At 37.7% G+C, this 20459-nt stretch overlaps 1 protein-coding gene across 3 annotated transcripts; it reads left to right on the top strand.

Annotated features, from left to right (window-relative positions):
• Positions 1-1150: 1150 nt before the first annotated feature.
• On the top strand, positions 1151-8970 carry rbm38 (RNA binding motif protein 38). 3 transcript variants are annotated; one of them, XM_027147064.2, is made up of 4 exons: positions 1151-1642; positions 2952-3075; positions 3221-3275; positions 5471-5580. In XM_027147064.2, exons 1-4 carry the CDS (start codon positions 1430-1432, stop codon positions 5472-5474), a joined length of 396 nt encoding a protein of 131 aa, XP_027002865.1. In that variant the 5' UTR covers positions 1151-1429; the 3' UTR covers positions 5475-5580. The 3 variants fall into 3 exon arrangements, with proteins under 3 accessions (XP_027002865.1, XP_027002864.1, XP_047669797.1); XM_027147063.2 differs by lacking the exon at positions 5471-5580 and adding an exon at positions 7197-8970 and having other exon boundaries at positions 1152-1642; XM_047813841.1 differs by lacking the exons at positions 1151-1642; positions 5471-5580 and adding exons at positions 2523-2541; positions 7197-8970.
• Positions 8971-20459: the final 11489 nt, after the last annotated feature.

Raw genomic sequence — 20459 nt, 5'->3', positions numbered from 1 at the left:
ATACTTTAAGTGACTGCTAACACCACGTTATTAATGAGGCAAAAGAGGACTGTTCTTCTTAAAGCACTGAAACTATTTGCACAACATATTTAAACAGCACTACAGCTGGCACAGTTACATGAGTCAAGGAGTGAAACGTTGTCAGTGGTGATACAAGCCCTGGCCTGTTCTTCCTGTTGTCTAGAGGCCTGTCTGATTGATGCTGTTCTGAATAGTTTTTGTAACTATAGATTTGGTTTAAAGGAGATGAAGATCATAATTCTGGCTCAATGTCAGAGACATATTAGGCTCAACTGGGGTAAATCTAGTTTCATCTCATTACCCCTACTTGTCTGCACTTACCTCTAATTCATAAAGCAAAGGTTTCAGAAAGACATCTAATTTCACTCTCATGAGCTCTAATCCTTAATATTAGTGTATTGGGGTGTAAATTCATCCCCTTTGTGGTCGGTTACCATTCAACTGAACAGTAGAACAGACAGTGTGGAATCATTTGCTGTCAGTGTAGATAGTATGATCATGTTCCTGGCACCACAATCGCAATCAGACTTAATTTATAAGGAATTTTGGTTTGTAGAGCAGTTTACTTGTGTGCGCAGTTGTTAAACAGAACTGAGAATTTTACATTCACTTATACAACAGCAGTGATATAAGGATGTGGTAGTCTAATGTTTAAGGTGTTGGGTTACTGATCAGGAGGTTAAGAGTTCAAATCCCAGGTCCACCAAGCTGCCACTGTGGGGCCCCTGAGCAAGACCCTTAATTGCTCAGTTGTATAAATTGTAAAAGTCACTCTGGATAAAAGGGTGTCTGCTAAATGACAGAAATGTAAATATAACCAAGTAATTGTCTTAGGAAGTTCATACAGGGTTTTTTTTTAATTAAATTAAAAGCTGCAGGATAAAGTTTATTCGGCTGTGGAAATAAAACACTTTACGATGTTTCGTTTACAGTGTGGCCGTTTTTTCTTTGTTTGGCGCAAGGACAAAAGCAGGTGCAAGTTTGAGTGAGGGCGGACGCAGGGGAGGAGACTGTGCGTCACAACAAAGTTTTCTGCTAGTTTTTTTTTTTTTTTAACAATAGAAGTTCCACACCATTGGCTGACATGTACAATGGGCGTGGCTTTATATCAGGTTGTATAAATAAACTGCGCCCGGAAGAAAAGAAAGGGATGGTAGCTTAACACAGTTGACTGGTTGTGGCGGTCGTGTACCAGGGAGCGTGTTCACTACCACTGACATGATTCGTATTGTATAAGAAGTTTAAGGACGAAATAATTCAAAGCCTGGACAATCGAGCTTTTTTGTATATAAAATATCATATTTTGATTTTGACTCTTTTTTTTTTTTTTACATGCCAGAATATTTTTAAACGGCTATTGGGGGGGAAAACGCTGCTTTTAGGTTTCCGTTAGAGTTTTGTGTATCCGATGCTTTTACATCCGTTTATGAACAGCACACTCGAAGCTATGCATCCGACGGGAATCCAGAAAGACACTACGTTCACGAAGATCTTTGTAGGGGGTTTACCCTACCACACAAACGATGCGTCTCTGAGAAAATACTTCGAAGCGTACGGAGAAATAGACGAGGCTGTGGTCATAACGGACAGACAGACGGGGAAGTCAAGAGGCTACGGCTTCGTAAGTCATTCACATGTTGCTCTTAAACTACTCGGTTATATTCTTGACCCTGTGTGCTTTGTAACGTGGAGATCTTAACGAACGTTAACCAGTTTTTATAAACCCCAGCAGGTTCCTTTTGGGTACGTGGTGTGCGTAAAACGCGCACGAGACGCGTTCGTGTTTGTTTTGGGTAGATAAGCACCTTTTCCGTAATATCAGTAGAAAAGAAGAAATCAAGTTAAATATTACACCCTAATACAGCTGCCAGTCACGTTTCCTGAAAGTGTACTTGCTGAATTATTTCTGAGCCAATAATTTTCCAAATGGTTATTCAAGCTAAAAGATGTACTTGTCCTAAACTGGGCAGCGCGAGCGCCAATAAATGTAAGGGCTTTATATGGTGAAGTTTCTAAATGATGGTTTCCAAGCCTCCTCCTTCTCCTCCTACTACTTATTCATGCTACATCAATGAAGCTCGGCAGCACCCAACCGCCTAGAAATGTTTACAGAATCTTACAGGATCTCAGTGACTGGCAGACTATTTTAGCCTAAGATGGAGCTTCATGTGCTCTTACTAGCCTAGTTCTTATTTCACCAATGTTCCCTCCTCTCAAATCGTCTCCTGGAGTTCATGCCCTGGTCCCTACACTTTTGTACTCCAACTTGTGTTCTGTATTGTATGCTTTTTAAAAAAATCGTACAGAATCTCAGAAAAGCGTACTAAACTGTGCCTTCTTTTTCTCATGTGTACCTATATGCTTTAGCAGGTAAAAAAAATAATAACCTGGAAGTCTGTGCTTATGTGGCAGTCTTCTGTCTGTTTCTTATACAGGTTTGATGTTCTTAATGCAGCACATGGTGGCTAGAGGTCAAAGAGGGTAGTGCCATATTGCTTAAATGGCTCTTCTTGGCTATATGTGAGTCAATGCAGGTTTGGAAGCCTCTGAGTAATGAGGGCTTCTGCCTCTAGAGTATTTTGTGGTCTGGGTGATGATCCCTTAATAAAAACCTGTTTTCCCTGAAAGCTTATTTTTTCCTGCTAACTGGATCGACTTGTCGATCCTGTTCCTGAGACTATGAGAAAAAGATTGTCCGTTGCCAAACTATGCACGCTTCCTATTTTTTTTAACCTATAATTACAAACAAGGTAAACAGGTACACAACTTTTATTAACCTCTTAAATTCTCTGGGTATTATTCTTGTATATTCACATATCATTTTTAGTTACTACTATCACATTCTCACTGTAGTGTACTGCAGAGAAATTACATTTTAATTACGTTTTAACCCACGTTACACAAGTTTAAAAAAACTTTGTTTCCTCTAGGTGACCATGACTGACAGGTTAGCAGCAGAACGAGCCTGTAAAGACCCAAATCCGATCATTGATGGTCGTAAGGCCAATGTCAACCTGGCCTACCTCGGCGCCAAGCCACGTAATCTTCAGACAGGTGAGAAGGGTGGCATAACCGATTGAATCCTTGAACTTATTTTCTTTAGTTCAGTTTTCTCTTCAAATTCACCTGATCTTAACATGTCAAATGAATCTCATGCAATATCAAAATGCTATCATTTCATAATTCATGTTCTTCATAGGCTTATCTGTTGGTGTGCAGCCTGTTCATCCAGCGCTTATTCAAAGGCAGTATGGGTAAGTCAGATGTCCATGTCTGTGTGTTGTTTCATTCTGTTATAGTTACTGCAGCAAAGACACATTCAGTGTCTTACAAAGTCCAGTGGACCTTAACAATGACCGGACAGACAAAGGAAAGTGAACAAGTTCCTTGTGCTCCTCATCTTGACTGGTCTAGTCTTTTGTCTGGCAGTAAGATTGTTAATTTTATCACAGCAAGTTCTTGAAATAATTTTTTCTACTATTGACCAGTCAATCAGATGTTCGTCAGTAAGATTGCGGCATTTATATTATGGAGTCATTTCTAAACATGTTAGGGGTTAGAATTCTCTGTTTACTATTTATTTCAGTCTTTTGGTTGATGGTGTGCATGTATTCTTTGGATATCCAAAGCTGAAGATTGTTATATGGCTTTGGTTCTCTCAGAGTGTATTTTGCCCTTAAGGCTTGGTGCATAAATTTGTATGAAACTACAAGGCCTACATATCTGACAAAAACCTGCCTTGTGTATTTATTCCATGGCTTCAAGCCATTGTTTTGGACAAGGCAGTTGACATGTCTTTATCACTGTTTTATTTGTCTAATTGTAGTTAGACTAAGAATAAACTCCAACTGTTGTTTCTTGGCAACCCTTCAACAGATACAAACTTTTATTGGCTCGCTAATGTTAGTGGTATAGTTTTTAAATAGTCCATTTTGTTTGCCATGGCGACAGACTGGTTTGGAACAAATTTTTACCTGCTTATTAACACGTTCACGTGAGAGACCGAAAACCTTCCATATGACAGTGAGTTAGTTGCTGTGGTAACAAGGTGGAGCTGTGTTGTTGTTGGGGGGGGGGACCATGTTTCTGACTGTGTGACAGGTGCTGTCTCATATTTCCTCAATTACAAGCTCCATACACATCTACCCACCCTTTTATACACACTTGCACACCTGTCGCTTTCCCCCATGGAGCTCTTTGTCTACTTCTGCTCAGAAATGGAGTGCTAGGATTGCTATAAGAGGTTGTCTCATTCCCTCTTTATTTAAACAGGTTTTTAGACTTTCATGTCCCCTTCTACATATTTTCTCGGTCTCAAATTGTAAGCATAATTTCTAACATGATTCCATAACAGCCATTTAATTTTGTGCTTTTGTCTAGATAATTAATGGTCCTACAGTCATTGGCCATTGACTGCCTTGACAGTATTGTGTGATGTTTTCTAAGCAGGTGAAATCGGTCATGTTGTCAGCTTAGTGATTAGACTGGGGCCCGGAAAAGTGACACCATAGTGAGAGTGGGTGGGGGTGTATGTTTGGGGGGGGGGGGTGTTGGTGGTGGTAAGGGAGGGGCTGTGAGGGTCAGTGGGTTGTGAATTGAGTAAATAGAAGAATGGAAATGTTAGGGTGATATGAGCAGAAAGAGAAGGAGATTTGTTTAGTGTAGTGAGTGAAGAACATGGAACTAGATGTGTGAGCAGTTTAGCAGCATAGTAGCTCCATGAAATGTCACTCCCTCTCGACAAGTTCGACACTTTCCGTCTACAGTAAGAATGTATGCCAATGATAAAGGACAATGTGCACTGACAGTTTGCAACATTCTTATTATTGTGTGGGCTTAGACACTATATGTGAATACCTCTGTCTTTTTCTTCTATGTTTGTTTTCTGAGTACGCATTAGAAGAAAAAGTAAAACATTTTGATGCAAGTCATTTTATGTGTACTGTGCATGTAGGATTAAAGATAAGCTTCCTTTTAGGATTGTTTGACTTTAGTAGTGATCAGCAGTATGTGGCTGCTATTTGGTAAAGTCATATTTGACCATTTTCTCATGATGTGGATTTAAATATTAGTGATTGCCACCTGATAATTAATGCACAGAGCAAGAGACCAGTGTGTAAATGTGACCTGGCAACTGCCTAGTGAAATCGTGTGTGCCTGTGCACACGTGTGTGTCTTTCTGTCTGTCCTTGACCATTGTATCAGCTAAGCCTGGTCTCTGGACTTCAAACAAAGCTGGCAAATGCTTTACTCAGTCCAAAGTTTGTAGGTTAGTGCAGTAGTTGAGTATAACAATGCCACTGTTTCTGTTTTGCTGTGATACAAAGTTTGTGAGACCATGATAGCAAGAGAGAGGCAGTATTTTCTTTCATTCTCTGATTTAATTCAACATATAATCACGTGTTCCTCTAACCTCAACTCTTCAATTCATGCTCTGTTACTTGGCCAGTTGATGGAGCGCATTACTGAAGGAAGAAGACCCACAAGCTCCTGGCTTCACTCAGCCTTGTATGGCAGTCCAGATTGGGTGCTGCTCGCCCTGACCCCACCCTACTTAAGGTGCCAGTTATGGCTTGAGAGTGCAGTGTAGTGTGCTATGACGGTTTGGAGTGCTGTTTGCATGTAAAACTTGTGCTGATCAAACTTTTATTCTTTGAACTTCGCATGGTTTTTGGTTTGCAGTGCTGACTGAAGTGATTTACTATTGTGTTTGTGTGTATGGGGGATGGGGTGTTCTTGGATGTTTTGCACATGTTCTCCGCCCACGCACCCTTTCCTGTGTTGTACCATGGTGTGTACAGTCTCTTTCATTTATTTATGCACACAGAAGTAATTCTAAAAGTATTTCTGTGTTATAAAAATATTACTTGTAGTGTAGTGTTGGGGTCACAATGTCTGTTTGTATAATATATTATTTAGATACATATTCAAATCTCAATGTTTATTTATATTTATATATAATATTTAATATATATATCTTCCGGAGGAACAGTGTAAATGATTCCACATTTCGATAGTTGTATAACTTTTTGTTTTTAGGTGTTTACTAGATAATAAACCCTGGAGATGACCATGCAAATTAGCCCAGCAATTGAAATCAAACCTGTTCCTCTCTCTTACTAATTAGTTGCTAATAGGAAGAGCCATATTATATGAGAGGAAATGTCTGTTTATAATTTCACCACATTCAGACAGAAAATTGCAGGAACCTTGACTGTGATTAAAGATGTTTTTCTGTTCCTGCTATTGGAATAGGGGTCCCCTGATGCCATATCTTGCCATTTCCCTTGGGGGTTGTTCTGTTTGTTTCCAGGTGCCGCATCTTGAGACCCTCGGCTCGCCACACCTTCCCGCAACTCCCTACATTCTGAGAGAGTGGTGTGTGTGTGTGTGTGTGTGTGTGTGTGTGTGTGTGTGTGTGTGTGTGTGTGTGTGTGTGTGTGTGTGTGTGTGTGTGTGTGTGTGTGTGTGAGATAAATCCACCCCCTTACACAGACTCACTCTCTCCAGTGGAAGGGACTCGTGGGGTATATTCAGAACCTGTTAATAATAGCACAAGAGTCTGTAAGGGAGAAGTGAATCTGTCCTTTCTCCACACTGATAATTACCCTTGAAGGGCTAAAAGCTGGCCTGTGAATTTTGCTACACTTTCACCATTTCAATCATGCTGTTACTGGTGCCTGCCGTTGGCACATTGCATTGATCTCATTGTTAGTGTGTAGTGCATGTGTGTGAGAAACACTGAGCTCTCCCTGACTGAGTGAAAAGTAGCAGCTGTTAAAACACTTGTGGGTGTTGGTTGAGCGAAGCTGCCAGAAGCATCTGTCTCCCACCTCTCCTACTAAGAACCTGTTCCAGTTATCAAGACTTTACACAGTTCACATGTTGCTGTTGTAGGTGGGATGCTCCAAAAACATGCAGAGCAAATTTCCCTTCCTGTCTATTTCTGATTTCATTTTAATATGAGACATTGGTTGAATGAATGTTTATACTTTGGCCTTTTCCCAGCTTTGATGTTTTCCTTTCCTATTAATGGAAGTAGGGATGCAAGAATATATTCTTATCATAAATAAGTTGGAGATTGCTTACAGGATTGGTAATGGTAATTCCCAATTGATCCAAGTATAAAGAATGGTGGTGTTTGTGTGTGTTCACTCTTATCTCCGTGTGTGCAGGCTGCTGCCGCAGTATGTATACCCGCAAGCCTTCGTACAGCCCGGCCTTGTTCTCCCTTCTCAAGTGGCCTCCTCACTCACGTCACCATATGTGGACTACACTGCTGCCTATGCCCAGTGTACCTCAGCAGCATTTGAGCACTACCCTTATGCCTCTTCCCCAGGTTTCATGGGTTATGGCTACACCAATAGCCACGTCACCGGCCCACCCTCGGGCACCTCTTCGCTGCACCAGACCCTCACCAATGCGCCCAATGCTGCCACCCCTGCTTTCATCCAGTACCCACCACAGCAGCATCTGCAAGCTGAGCGCATGCAGTGAGGGCCAGATGAGCCAAGTGACCCCTGGAAAAAGAACATAAAAACATTTGCACTGTCACATCAGGATTTGCTTCTGGCAGCTGAGTCCGGAGACAGTGAAACTGTGCAGTGGCTTTAAAAGAGCTTCCATAAGCACTGATGCTTTTTTTTTTTTTTTTTTTTCCTTTTCTTTTTTTTTTTATATATTTCAACATTTATTACTGTCTTTACTATTAGTCCTATTCATATCATATGCTTAATTGTATTAATGTTTCTTTTTGTGCTTATTATATTGTTAAGATCAATCAATGTAAGGCGCCTCATTGTATAGAGTGGGAAACTATAAGTTAAGGAAGACTATACAGTCATACACTGAACATGGAGATATTTAAGAAATTTTAAATGTGGGTATTGCTGCTTAAAATCACCAGGGAAAGCATTTGAGAGAATGGAAAGTCGGGATTTAAGGTTATAGGCAGGGCAGAATACACAATTAGAGAGGTGGGAAATGGAGATGCCTGCACATGCACAACATCATGAGACGTTGGTACTAAATCCAGGACAACATGGAGAACTTCAAGCTTCTGTTACTGCTTAAAGACATCCAAACTCTACCAGGACTACCTTTTTTTTTTTTCTTTTAAATAAAGAAGAGGCCTTAAAACTAGAATATTTCTTTAGGTTTAATGACCATTTTAGCATTTGTATTTAGGGTGAACTGTGAATAAGCCACCTCCTGCTTCCAAACAAAATAAACCCCAGTCTACAGACCTCAGACTTGTTTAAGTCCAAAGACTTGCGACATGGTATTTTAGAGTAAGGGTGCTAATTAAAGATTTTGATCAGGTTTCTGTCCATGGTGATGAATGTGTCTTTATGCCATAATGCAAAACTGATTTGGAGCCAGGTGTCCAGATCAGGCAAAGCATTGAATGTGCCCCTTGTTTGGCTTGTGGATGAATGGAGATAATCATTATATGATGCAATAAGCGTTGGTTTTTAACATGTATGGTAGCTGACACTGATACCTACAGTACATCAGTTTTGTATAACTGTTAAAAGTAATTGTAAAACATCTTTTTGAGTATCTCTCTCTGACAGGAGTGTTCTTTATGTACAGCATTGTCTCAATTTAAAGCATTTTGCAGTATTTATGTTAAGATATTTAAGTGATCTGTGGTATAATTTTTTTTTTTACATGTATAAATTGGTCTCTCTGTATACCAGACATGCAAAACCTACGATGTTTCAGGCTTCTGGTTGCCAAATAAGATTGTGTACATAGTTGATTTAGCATTCATTATATACTAATAATCTACACATGCACCTAATATTTTTAAGTTTTTTGAGCCTTGGCTTGCACCTGGCACATAAATGCTCTACGAAGCATGTTTGTCACACCATTTCACTATCTGCAAAGAAGCCATACCAAGAAAATTCTTGGGGGAAAAATAAAGACTTTATACTAAAAATAGGAATGCAGTCAATTTTTCTTATATGCTCTTGTTTTCATCCATTTGTTTTGTTTAGGGAGAAATGAGTTTGTCTTTTTTTTTTTTTTTTTTGTCAAAGCAGTCCGCGAGACTACAGTCTGGAGTGTGCAAAGATGCTTCATGGCACTTCAGGTAGTATATTACTTAGTACCAAATTTAAACTAAATGCAGAAACTAATCTTGTTCCTATCTACCATTCCATTGCTTAGTTTTCATTGTTTTAATAGTTACACGAAGCACATAGAAATAAAAAGTAGACAACAGGACAGGAGTTTTTTGGGGGGCTTGTTTAAGACAACATTTTTCACAGGTTTACTGCAGAATGTAATAAATGACCTAAAATGCTGAGCTTGATTAACATTGCAGTAAAGAAACTCTTGTCTTGAGTGATATCAGCATGCTCTGCGTGTGTGTGTGTGGAGTGTGTGTGATGTTTGGTTGGGTCATAGGGAAGGGGCCTTGCTGGTTATCAGGCTTTAACATGAACAGTGGCCCTAGGCATGCACTGTTCTTTACCAGGGTGCGTGCACTATTGCCTTTGCCAGCTTTTTAGAGGGAGGCTGGTTATGATGATTGTTTATACAAACAGGGCATTAATATTTACATAGTCATTGTTAGTTACCAGACTTTGAAAATACCAAGACACAATACTATTTTTTTTATTAAGCAAAATTATTTACTTCTTCCCAAACAAGTACAGCTTTGTCTTGTGAGCAAATATTTTAAGCATTTTGAAACATACCAATCTCTCTACTAAATGTAGGTTGGTGTGATCAACTTTAATTCCAATGTAAATGCATCACTCAGGTTTTTCTGGACAATCTGGAGGTAGCTGTATGGCCTGTTGAGCCAAGATAAATAAGAGTGAAAGAGTTTGTGAAGCTGCTGTGGTGTAATTGAGTCATGGTGTTGGCTTAAATAAACAACTCACTCATTGTTTGTACTCAAGATGAAGTTATGGCTGTTGGAATGAACATTCAGATCTCTTTCTGTCACTGGTTTGAATCTGATTGTTTGCAGGGATTAACTCAAATGCAAAATGCTTTTGTTACGCTGAATGGAACATTATTGTGTTTAAGCAATATTATTGTGTTCTGTATTGCATATTCTTTGTTTCATAGCTCAGCTGTGCACCATGAGTATGTTTGAAGACTCTTCCTCTTAATAGAACTGACTTATGATAGTTCTTCTTCCTCACTCCTAACAACTCTATTTTCATTGACATGAATTGATTTTATTGCACTCCCCCTTTGTCATTTCTCACACACTGACTGTTATGTTACTTCCCTTATTCTCTTTAATCAGTTTACCATTTCTTCTGCTTTCCTTGCCATACAGTTACAACAGAAATCTTGAAGTGGGTGCCAGCTTGACAAAACACATAGAGCTTTATGCTGAATCATCAACATACTTATATCACTGTGTTCTATTAGGCTTGGTATTTCCGAGCTATCACACAGTCACACTTCATCATGTCATACTGCCTAATAACTGAATCATTAGCAGAAAAGCTCTTTAATGTCTAGGAAATAATCCCACCCAATCCATTTTTTTGACAATTCACAAGGTAAATATTGGTCTCTGATGCTCAGGAAGTTTGTCTATACTGTTTACCAGGACCTGAATAACTTAATTTGACTTTAATTTAACCTTGGTCAAAGAAGATCTAATCCTGTTGTAGGGACATTGGATTAGAATTGGTCCAATCTGCTTAACGTCCGGAGACACTCAGCATGAGAGTGAGATAGCATAGATACTATATTTAGTGAAGCACTCAAACATGGAGACACCAACCCACCTTGTTTTATTGACTATGCTTGTTGTCACTGGCTTTCTAACTGAGATAAAGCGTCTAGGTTTGGATTGGGTGCATGGAAATGGAAAGCTCATAGACACACACTATGTGCTTCTAATGAAACTTTCACACACATATGTGCTAAGTCATTCCCTTATGTCACACTCTACATTCTTTCTTTTCATGCTTTAGTTTCTCACAATCTCACACCCTACCTAAATGTAGGAAATGGGGTGTATTTACTATTCCTAGAGAGATAAGTATGCAAGTTTGAATCAGATAAGTTTAAATCAGATAATATTAAAAACATGCTGTATGTAATCATTTTTAATGCTTTAAATGACACCATCTGCCAGTATATAATTTATCTACTTTATTTCAATTTAATTATTATTTCTATAGCGGCATTTAAAACAGACATTGATTTAAAAAACAAACTATAAAAAAAAATGTATAGAAATCATATAGATTAGGATCCTTAATAAACAACCTAAGGTGACATTGGCAAGGAAAAACTCCCTGAGGTAACACAAGACAGAAACCTTGACAGGAACCAGACTCCAAAGAATACCCATAATCATATAGGTCAGACTTGATGGTGGAATTTTTAATATAATTTTTTTTGTGATTATCTAAGCCTTTTATCCAGTGCAGCTTGGATTACATATTAATCTTAAGATGGATAAGTAAAAAAAAAAATCATATGATGTGGTGACAAAAAAGAGAAAAGGACATATGTAGATGGAGTGCTAATGAGACCTAATAAGTGAAAACAAATAATGACTCCATTTTTTGTGAATGGTGGTAAGAGACATCATTTTGCAAGACATAAACAGAAATAGTTTGTGGCTTTCCTGAATGGTGGATAACACCACTGTTAACACATTTGCTTGCGTCGAACAGGTTAGTCAGTTGGTCCAGTCCATTGTGTTTCTCAATGTTGTTAATGTTGTCAAGCACTCAGTCACACTTTCCATTCATAATGAGGAAATACATTTCCTTTCAGTTTAAGTATAATATTAAAGAATTTGTTTATGTCACTAAGTGTTTATGTCACTAAGTGTTATGTATTATTGAATAATAATGTTTGACTTTTTACAGAGTTTTTGAGGAATTACAGAGGGCTGAGGACAATCACCACACAACCAATTATTTATTCAAACTAGAAAGCTGGAGCATAACCATTATTATGTATGTGTGTGTGTGTGTGTGTGTGTGTGTGTGTGTGTGTGTGTGTGTGTGTGTGTGTGTGTGTGTGTGTGTGTGTGTGTGTGTGTGTGTGTGTGTATTTACACACAAATCTTCTTATATTTCACTTCCGATTTTTAAATATTAATTTTACATTCAGTTTTGATCGTTTGTAGCCATTTCATAAAGCAACTTGTGCTTTAACTGTGTGAACAGCGATGTGAAAATGTAGCATCAGAATTGAAGGTATGTAAATTGTAATTTGAAAGCAATAGGTAGTTTAGAACATGTGGTAAGAGGTAAATTAGGATTTGACCATAATGTGAGGGTTGTGTCCTCTCAGATTTGATTATTGCTTTGTGATTCATAAAATTCTTGTGTTTGCATTACATACTATTCCTTCTGAGAGAAAAAGAATAATGTGATTTTTGTGTGGGATCATGTAATCAGAAGCTGGGATAAAGGAAAGGAAATGAGTAGCATCAGTCTACCGTCAGTGTGTCATTCAGTTCATCTGTATTAAAATAGACTACTGTACTAATAAAAAAAAACTGTTGTGTTTGTGTCTTTCCTGTGAACAGAGTTGAATTTGTTGTACATGTCCTTCCTGTCTAATAAGGAAGGGCTGATTCAGCCTTGGGGTCAGTGCACATGCAGAATATTCTCCCCAGCTTGGTGATGCAGATGTATAGAACTTAATGTAACCTCTTTTAATTCTGCAGATATAATTGCTCTCTCATTTTTCAGCCATGCTTCTGACCTCAACAGAGGGTTTTTTTTTTTTGTTATGCTCTTCCCCATATCCTTATCTGTGGTTAGCATGTGTTCAGGGCAGGCAGGGCCTCCTCTGCACTTCCCCGATTAAGCTTCCGAGTCCAAGAGAAGAGGACAGACAGGTGCTTTCACACCCAAATTTACTCAGGACTCACATAGACTCAAAATACATTAAAGAAACATGCCAGAATTCATCAACCTGACCTGTATGAATGTATGTATGTATGTATGTATGTATGTATGTACGTATGCATGTATGTATGTATGTATGTATGTATGTATGTATGTATCTATCTATCTATCTATCTATCTATCTATCTATCTATCTATCTATCTATCTATCTACCCATCATGAGTGATTATCGTGGACAATAATTTACTAAAAAAAGTAAACTTGAAAATCATGTGTAGTTCTAAAGGAAGACAATAAATGTTTAGATGAGACATTTGTGGTTCAGTTATTGTTCAGTTTAAAGTTTCAATTTATATATTTAGCTAAAAGTCTCTAGAATTTGTCTTTCAGATGACCATACTCAGTGGGAGGAATCTTTGGTTATGTGGTTAAGCAGTTGTGTGAGTCTGTTAACACAACCCACATGGATAACACAAAACCTAGAATTCATAAAGTTAGACAAAAGTACTTTAGTAAGACTGTCTGTTATGCCTAACAGGCTTTTTGTCATCTGATCTATGCTTTTTCAAAACCTAAAATGGCTAGACCATTTCTGTGATATTACTACAATTTTATTGGAAAGACAGCTTAAAGTTATAGGTCTGTATAGCCTATACAAACCTGTGGTCTTCTACTCAGCTTATTTAATGCTTTAATATAGATCTGCTGCAATGTTCACATCTCGTTTAATCAGGAACACGTATCAATTTGGGTAAATGTATACTATATGCACACAGACAACTGGAAGCACTATTTACTACATTGATATCTTATATTAATTTCTTATATTATATCTTATATTATTATTATTATAATATTGATATTGTAAGTGGTACAACACACCTGATATCACCAGTCAGATCAGTGTTGTCACAGTGTAGACAGTGCCTACAGTTAAAGGTTGGTATATGCTAGTTTGATATTCTGTAGTGCAATTGTGTGTGCACATGTGTGTCTGACGTTCAAATCACAGGTTTATAACAATGCACTTGTTCTAATAAATAATTGTTGCTATGGCAACATGTTGTAACATGGCTGACCTTGTGCTCTGGCCCCAACCTCCAAAGCTGGGGTAAGTGAGGAAAAAATCTCACTGTGCTATAATGTATATGTGACATAAATGAAATAAAGAAATAAAGGCTTCTAATCTACTTGTATGTTGGATGCTGCACCACACCTAGTAATACAATAATAATCAGTATTTCATATCAAAATTTAACAAAGAAAAACATATACTTGTTAATATGGTGAACTATAGGATAAAAAGACAAGATAGGACAAGAATGAATGAAAAATGAAAACAAATTAAAAGAGTATTTATACATCACATAAATATAACACAACACAATCCTGATACCTAATATTTGTAAGCATTACATATATATATAACTATATACCTATATACCAGCAGCCATCTTCTTTCTTTCTTTCTTTCTTTCTTTCTTTCTTTCTTCCTTTCAAATCAGCAGGAAGTTTGTTTATTCTGAAAAGCCATTTTAGCCTTTTAGGGATAGAGATCACCCTATGAATCAGTACAAAATGGCAGAACATGGCAACAGGTGTATGAAGGAAGACCTTTTTTGAAACGCTTTAGTGTTGTCACTGCTGTCTATCAGAAACAGCTGTGTCAATTGCCTCCTGTCACTACTAATCATCTGGAAATGGCAGTTGTACAAGGCGGGTTGTGACATTTGGAGGATCATGGTCGCTAGAGGTGTGTGTGTGTGTGTGTGTGTATGTGTGTGTGTGTGTGTGTGTGTGTGTGTGTGTGTGTGTGTGTGTGTGTGTGTGCGTGTGTATGTATGTTTTCCTCTCTATTCATTTATTGCAAAGTCCTTAAAAGTCCTCTTTATGTCAAAATCATTCAACCTATGCAGGTTGATGGTTGAAGGTTGATGGTATTTTCTCTATCATGTCTTTATTAAGCTTGTATTCTTGTACATTATAGGCTTTACAATAGTGGACAAATCATTGACAAAAAAGGCTAATTCTTAACAAAGACGCATTTTTAATTGCTTGTAAATGGGTACACGTGACTATAGCTGTTTTGATCTCCTTCAGCGAGCAAGGAAAACCAAATTGAGCTAAGTTACATTTTAAAGTGCAAACATGACAGAGTTTTCTAAACAAAGACAACAAAAGAATCCCCTGAAGGAAGCCATGTTGCTGTGTTACAGCATAACTGCTCACAGAAGCCAAAGGCATCTCTTCCTTGTTACAATGCCAAAACTACATAGCTCTCTGTTTATCTTATTCTCTGTTTTATTTTCTCTCTATCTCTCTCCTGTGCACTCTTGTCTCCCTTTCTTGATCATTCCCTAATTTAGCCTGTCCATCCTTATATTGTTTGCCTCTGTTAACTCAAAGTAAAACTTCCATCATTGCTTTTTCCAAAAGCAAAGCAAAAGGTAAAGCCTGCTCAAACAGACTGTTGCTGTATTGCCTCTCTGACAAGGGCCAGTGAAGATAGGGATACTCCACACACACACACACACACACACACACACACACACACACACACACACACACACACACACACACACACAGAGAGAGAGAGAGAGAGAGAGAGAGAGAGAGAGAGAGAGAGAGAGAGAGAGAGAGAGAGAGAGAGAGAGAGAGAGAGAGAAACTCGCACACACCAATTCCACCACAGTGCTTTATAAGGACAGAGAGAAAAATGTCCAGCCGGCACTAAATTTAGAACACTTCTGTCGTGCCTCTGTTCCCTCTGTCTCCCTCTCCTCCTTTCTGTCCTTTTCCTTTCCATCCCTCTTTCACTCCCTCTCTTCCTCGCTTTCTCTCTGTGGGTGGCAGAGAAAAGAGTACGAAACTGATGATAATAATAATAATAATCCACAAGATAATAGCCAGGCTCGTAGAAGGCGTCTCAGGATTCCTCTGGTCTACACAGCACGGGAGCATCACTAGCACCAGCATCAGCATTATCCCTACACGAGAAGGCGTTCAAGAAACTGAGGCTTGTGTTTGGACTTAGAAATGAGAGATAAGATTTCCATTAATAATATCTCTTCTTGTGCTCTGACAGTCATGAATTTATTTGCTTCCAAAAAGGTAGCTATATAACAAGCTATGTAACATATTACTCAAGGACTTTGCAATTACTCAAGCAACAATTTAGACTCATTGACTCTAATCTAAGAGTCTCACTTACCTAATCTTAGTATGACTATCTATCTGTCAAGGTGACATGACCCATATAAGCCAAATATACTGCAAAGCAAACAAATGATTTAACAAGGTGGCACCACCTCAGCTGGAGCAAATCTTTTAGTTTCCTTTATCTATGCCTCATTACCCTGGTGACACTAACAAACCACAGTTCTGTGTTGGTTGGAAACGGTAGCTGTTCAACTGCTGCCAGATTTGTCCTTAGTTCACACACACATACACTCCACACACACACACACACACACATATATATATATATATATACACATACATATATATATATATATATATATATATATATATATATATATATATATATATATATATATATATATATATATATATATATATATATATATATATATGAAAGAGAGAGAGAGAGAGAGAGAGAGAGAGAGAGAGAGAGAGAGAGAGAGAGAGAGAGAGAGGGAGATATTTCCCAAAGTATGGAAGGATTACTGTGACCATCTAATTTTAAGGTCAAAACAATAGATGGTATTGAGATGGTACAAATCACTCACTTACTGGATCCCAGTTGTCTCAATTAGCTGGATTTAGAGATTTTATTCAGTTGTCATGGAAACCTTACTGTAAAGTGGGTTGGGTATTTAAATGACAAAGCACTGGTCTTCTTGATGATTTTGAAACTTAATTTTTTAATCACCGTTGTGTAGTGTTTTCATAGTATGTGTAAGGAAATATTGTAATAAAATAAAACACAGTCACCTCATATACGCAAGATATCACTCATTTCAGGTGCTACTTGTTTGGAGCATTTTTTCCCTTGTTGTCATGAATGATGTCTTTATGCCAGAATGTGTCTCTTCAAGGACAACTTATATTTTTATTCTTATAGAGGTATTATGTATTTTTGTTATAGAGGTTTTATTTATTTTTATACATACATATATTATTATTATTATTATTATTATTATTATTATTATGATATAAATAATCATACATATACATATAACATATAACCCTGAATTATATTTATTTATCCATAGGTCCATCCATATGTTACCAGTAAGTGTTGCACTAATGAGATATTACGATCATATGATTATGTGGCAACTCATTGCCATGCAAGCACCAACACACATGTTTTTCTCTTGGCTTATCAACATAGGCATATTATATTCTCACTGACTTTTATCATGAGCCCCACATACCTCATAGTTTGGCACAGACTTTATGAAAATGAGGTTCTCACAAACACCCATTCATGCTGTCACTCACAAATATCAAATGACTGTAGTCCCATCGTCTCAAAAAAAGAAATGCGGACCTACCAAAACACGTCCTATTAAAAAGAGAGAAATTGTCATTTGCATGCTTTGTCAAATTAACTGGGAAGCACAGAAACCTTTCAACTGCCATTCAAATTGCATGCAAATCATATTCAAATGACAACCAATGAGGAGAGGGTTAAAAGGTGTGGCCTATCAACTACCCCAGGTGGATTACTTATTATTCATGCAATAAAAAACAAAGAAAAGACAAAGCCAAAAATAGGTAGGTTCACGTGCTTCAGGTTAATGTGCTTCCTGAAATAAGGAAAACTATATGGGAAAGAAAAACATAGAAATAAGAAACTAAAAACAGAAAAGTGTTTTTATTAATTGCATCTCTGTTGTGGTTGCTGTCTATTTAAAATGCTCCTGCAGGAACACATACACAGAGCTTCAGTTTATTCCCCAGTACAACCCAGCTCTGGGAATGACAAACTATGACATCACAATTGTTGAAACATTCAATTTCAGACAATGGAGCTCTGTGATTACAAGACATGGGGAGCGACCTTCCTTACACAGAGGACTCTCTCTCTCTCTGTCTCTCTTTCTGTGATTCTCTCTCTCACTCCCTGGAATGCAGAGATGGAGGTGGAGTAGGAGGAAAACTGGAGATGTTTCTATCAAGCTCTCATACAAAGGTCTAACACACAGTCTTATCATACATCCACACTCACATGTATATACAGAGCCAGCTACATAGTGTTCATACATTATGTTACCTACATACAGACAGACACACACCATCTTGACTAGACTGTCCATGCAGCCATATATTTCCCCATTGTTACCTACAGATAAGTAGCAGTTCTCTCTACAAACTGACAACTCAGTACTGTTATTCAACAACTTTTTTCTTTGTTCATCATCAGCTCTTCAAGTTTCCTCCCAAGAAAGACCTATACATCGCCTCCCTCAAATGTCTACTAGCTATGACAACAGGCTAAAGTTAAGCCCACACACACACAAAAGCAAACACACTAGCTTCTAGTTAGAAGGAGCAGGGTGAGTCTTGAGGGCGCCGTGTTGCATAAACGTGTCTCTCTGTTGAAACACCTGTGCAATAAGGCAGGTGAGTAGAGAAGTAAGCAATAGAGTCAACAAACCCCTCATTATGATACCATCACTCCAAAAAGAGGAGCTCAGCTCAATAGGAAATTTGCCTGCCTGTCATTTAACATTTAAAGACAGCAAACAATACACAGGCAAAGCAAAGCATTAATGACTGGGCCTGAGGCTTTTAACCACCTATTCATTTATTCTGCTGGTTTTAAACAATAGGTGAATATAGTCTTTTTCCCCATATAAACAAAAAACTACTTTGTAGCTAGGCACCCTCACCTTCTTTCATTCTCATCGACTGATCATTAAACAATCTAAGCCCACTTTCTCTGATATTTCGGGCATTAAACCCAGTAATTTTCCTCCTGTAGTTGCATTTTTGCCCTGAAGTGGACTGCATGTGAAGCTGCACCATATCTTCAATCTGTTCACTAATGAATTCTCGGGTAAATGCCGTTTGCTACCTTAATCCTTAATAGCCAGTAAAGTTTGTTTTGTTTACTTTTTTGCCCATATTCTGACTGTATCTGGCAAATCAGTGTCCCTGAGGAATGGAACCAAACATAAATCCTAATATGGAATATGAGACTTGACGTTATTTATGTACTATGGCTTACTCATCCTTCTGTGAGAGTGAGGTTCTCTTATTCTTTTGGAAAGTACCCAGCATTGACAAGGATTTTTATTTGTTGTTGTTTTTCCAAGTTTAAGTTTTGGGTCTGGTTCTGAGTTTGTTAGGAATTACCTCGACAATTAGAATACACAGTATAAAAATATCCACAATACTGTATTCTAATATCTAACAGCAGCAGCATTTCCTAGCCCGTCCACTATTTGCTAGACTCCGCCCATTGTACCACGAAGTTAAAATCATTGGCAAATTGCGCCATCTAACGGATATAAACATATTGCCCCAGGGAGCAAGGAAAATTGTTTTACTGGTTGCAATGTTTTTTTGTTTGTTTGTTTGTTTTATAAATATTATGGTTGTCTTTAATTTCTATACAGGTCATTTTATTGATACAACTCACCTTAATTCGTTCATACATATATCAAATATATATTTTAAATAAAATAATGGTTAAAAGAAAACCGATTTAGATATGTTTTATTAAAACTTGTGAATTGTAGACCTATCAGAATTATTGCTGACATTGAGATGGAAAGTGACCAATGTACACTAATGTAAACACATGACATACATCACACACATGCATGTCATGTCATGTACACATCACACAAACACACAAGTGCTTGCTGAACTTTTCACTTGGAGGTTAAAAAGGTTTAAATCCTGGTTTCTAGTGACAAATTAAATATAATTGTATTATTTTAACAAAAGATTATACAAAGAAATTAGTAACAGATATAATGTAAACAAAGTTAGTATTTGGTGTAACGTTTGCTAAAAAACCAACTCATTGTGTACTGTATGTGTTTGTGATGACTATGTGGGTTTCCTCTGGCTCATCAAGTTTCTTCCCACCTTCTAAAACATGCTGGAAGGTGGATTTGCTACTCTACATTCCTCCTAATTGAGAATAAGTATGCAAATGTGTGTGCGAGGATTCAGTGACAGACTGGCACTTTGCATCCAGGGTATCTGGGAACCTATATATGTATTGTGAGTTCTCTTTTATGAAGACAAAAAGCTTAGATTAGTGGTATTGTTTCAGCAACAGAAGCAACAACTTGCTGAAAAATCCAGGTTGGTCTGGGCAGCTGGCAGCTGCCACACCACAGGCCCAACTGGTCAAACAGGTTTGGTCCAGAAACATATATAAACTGAAGCCTAAAATTAACAGATTCATTACAGTGCAGTGCTGCAGATCACAAATGCATATAATAGTATATAATGGGTTATATCATTATTACAGGTAAGCTTATAGTAGGCAAAACCCTAACTACAAACTGTTTTTTATTTATTTATTTGCATAACAAGAACAATAACATAGACAGAGGGTCACACTATTCAACTATTCAACTATTATGTATTAC

Source organism: Tachysurus fulvidraco, chromosome 5 (assembly GCF_022655615.1).
Source record: "Tachysurus fulvidraco isolate hzauxx_2018 chromosome 5, HZAU_PFXX_2.0, whole genome shotgun sequence".
Taxonomy (NCBI): Eukaryota; Metazoa; Chordata; class Actinopteri; order Siluriformes; family Bagridae; genus Tachysurus; species Tachysurus fulvidraco.
Note: the sequence above shows the minus strand (reverse complement) of the source record. Positions and strands in the feature narration are given on the sequence as shown.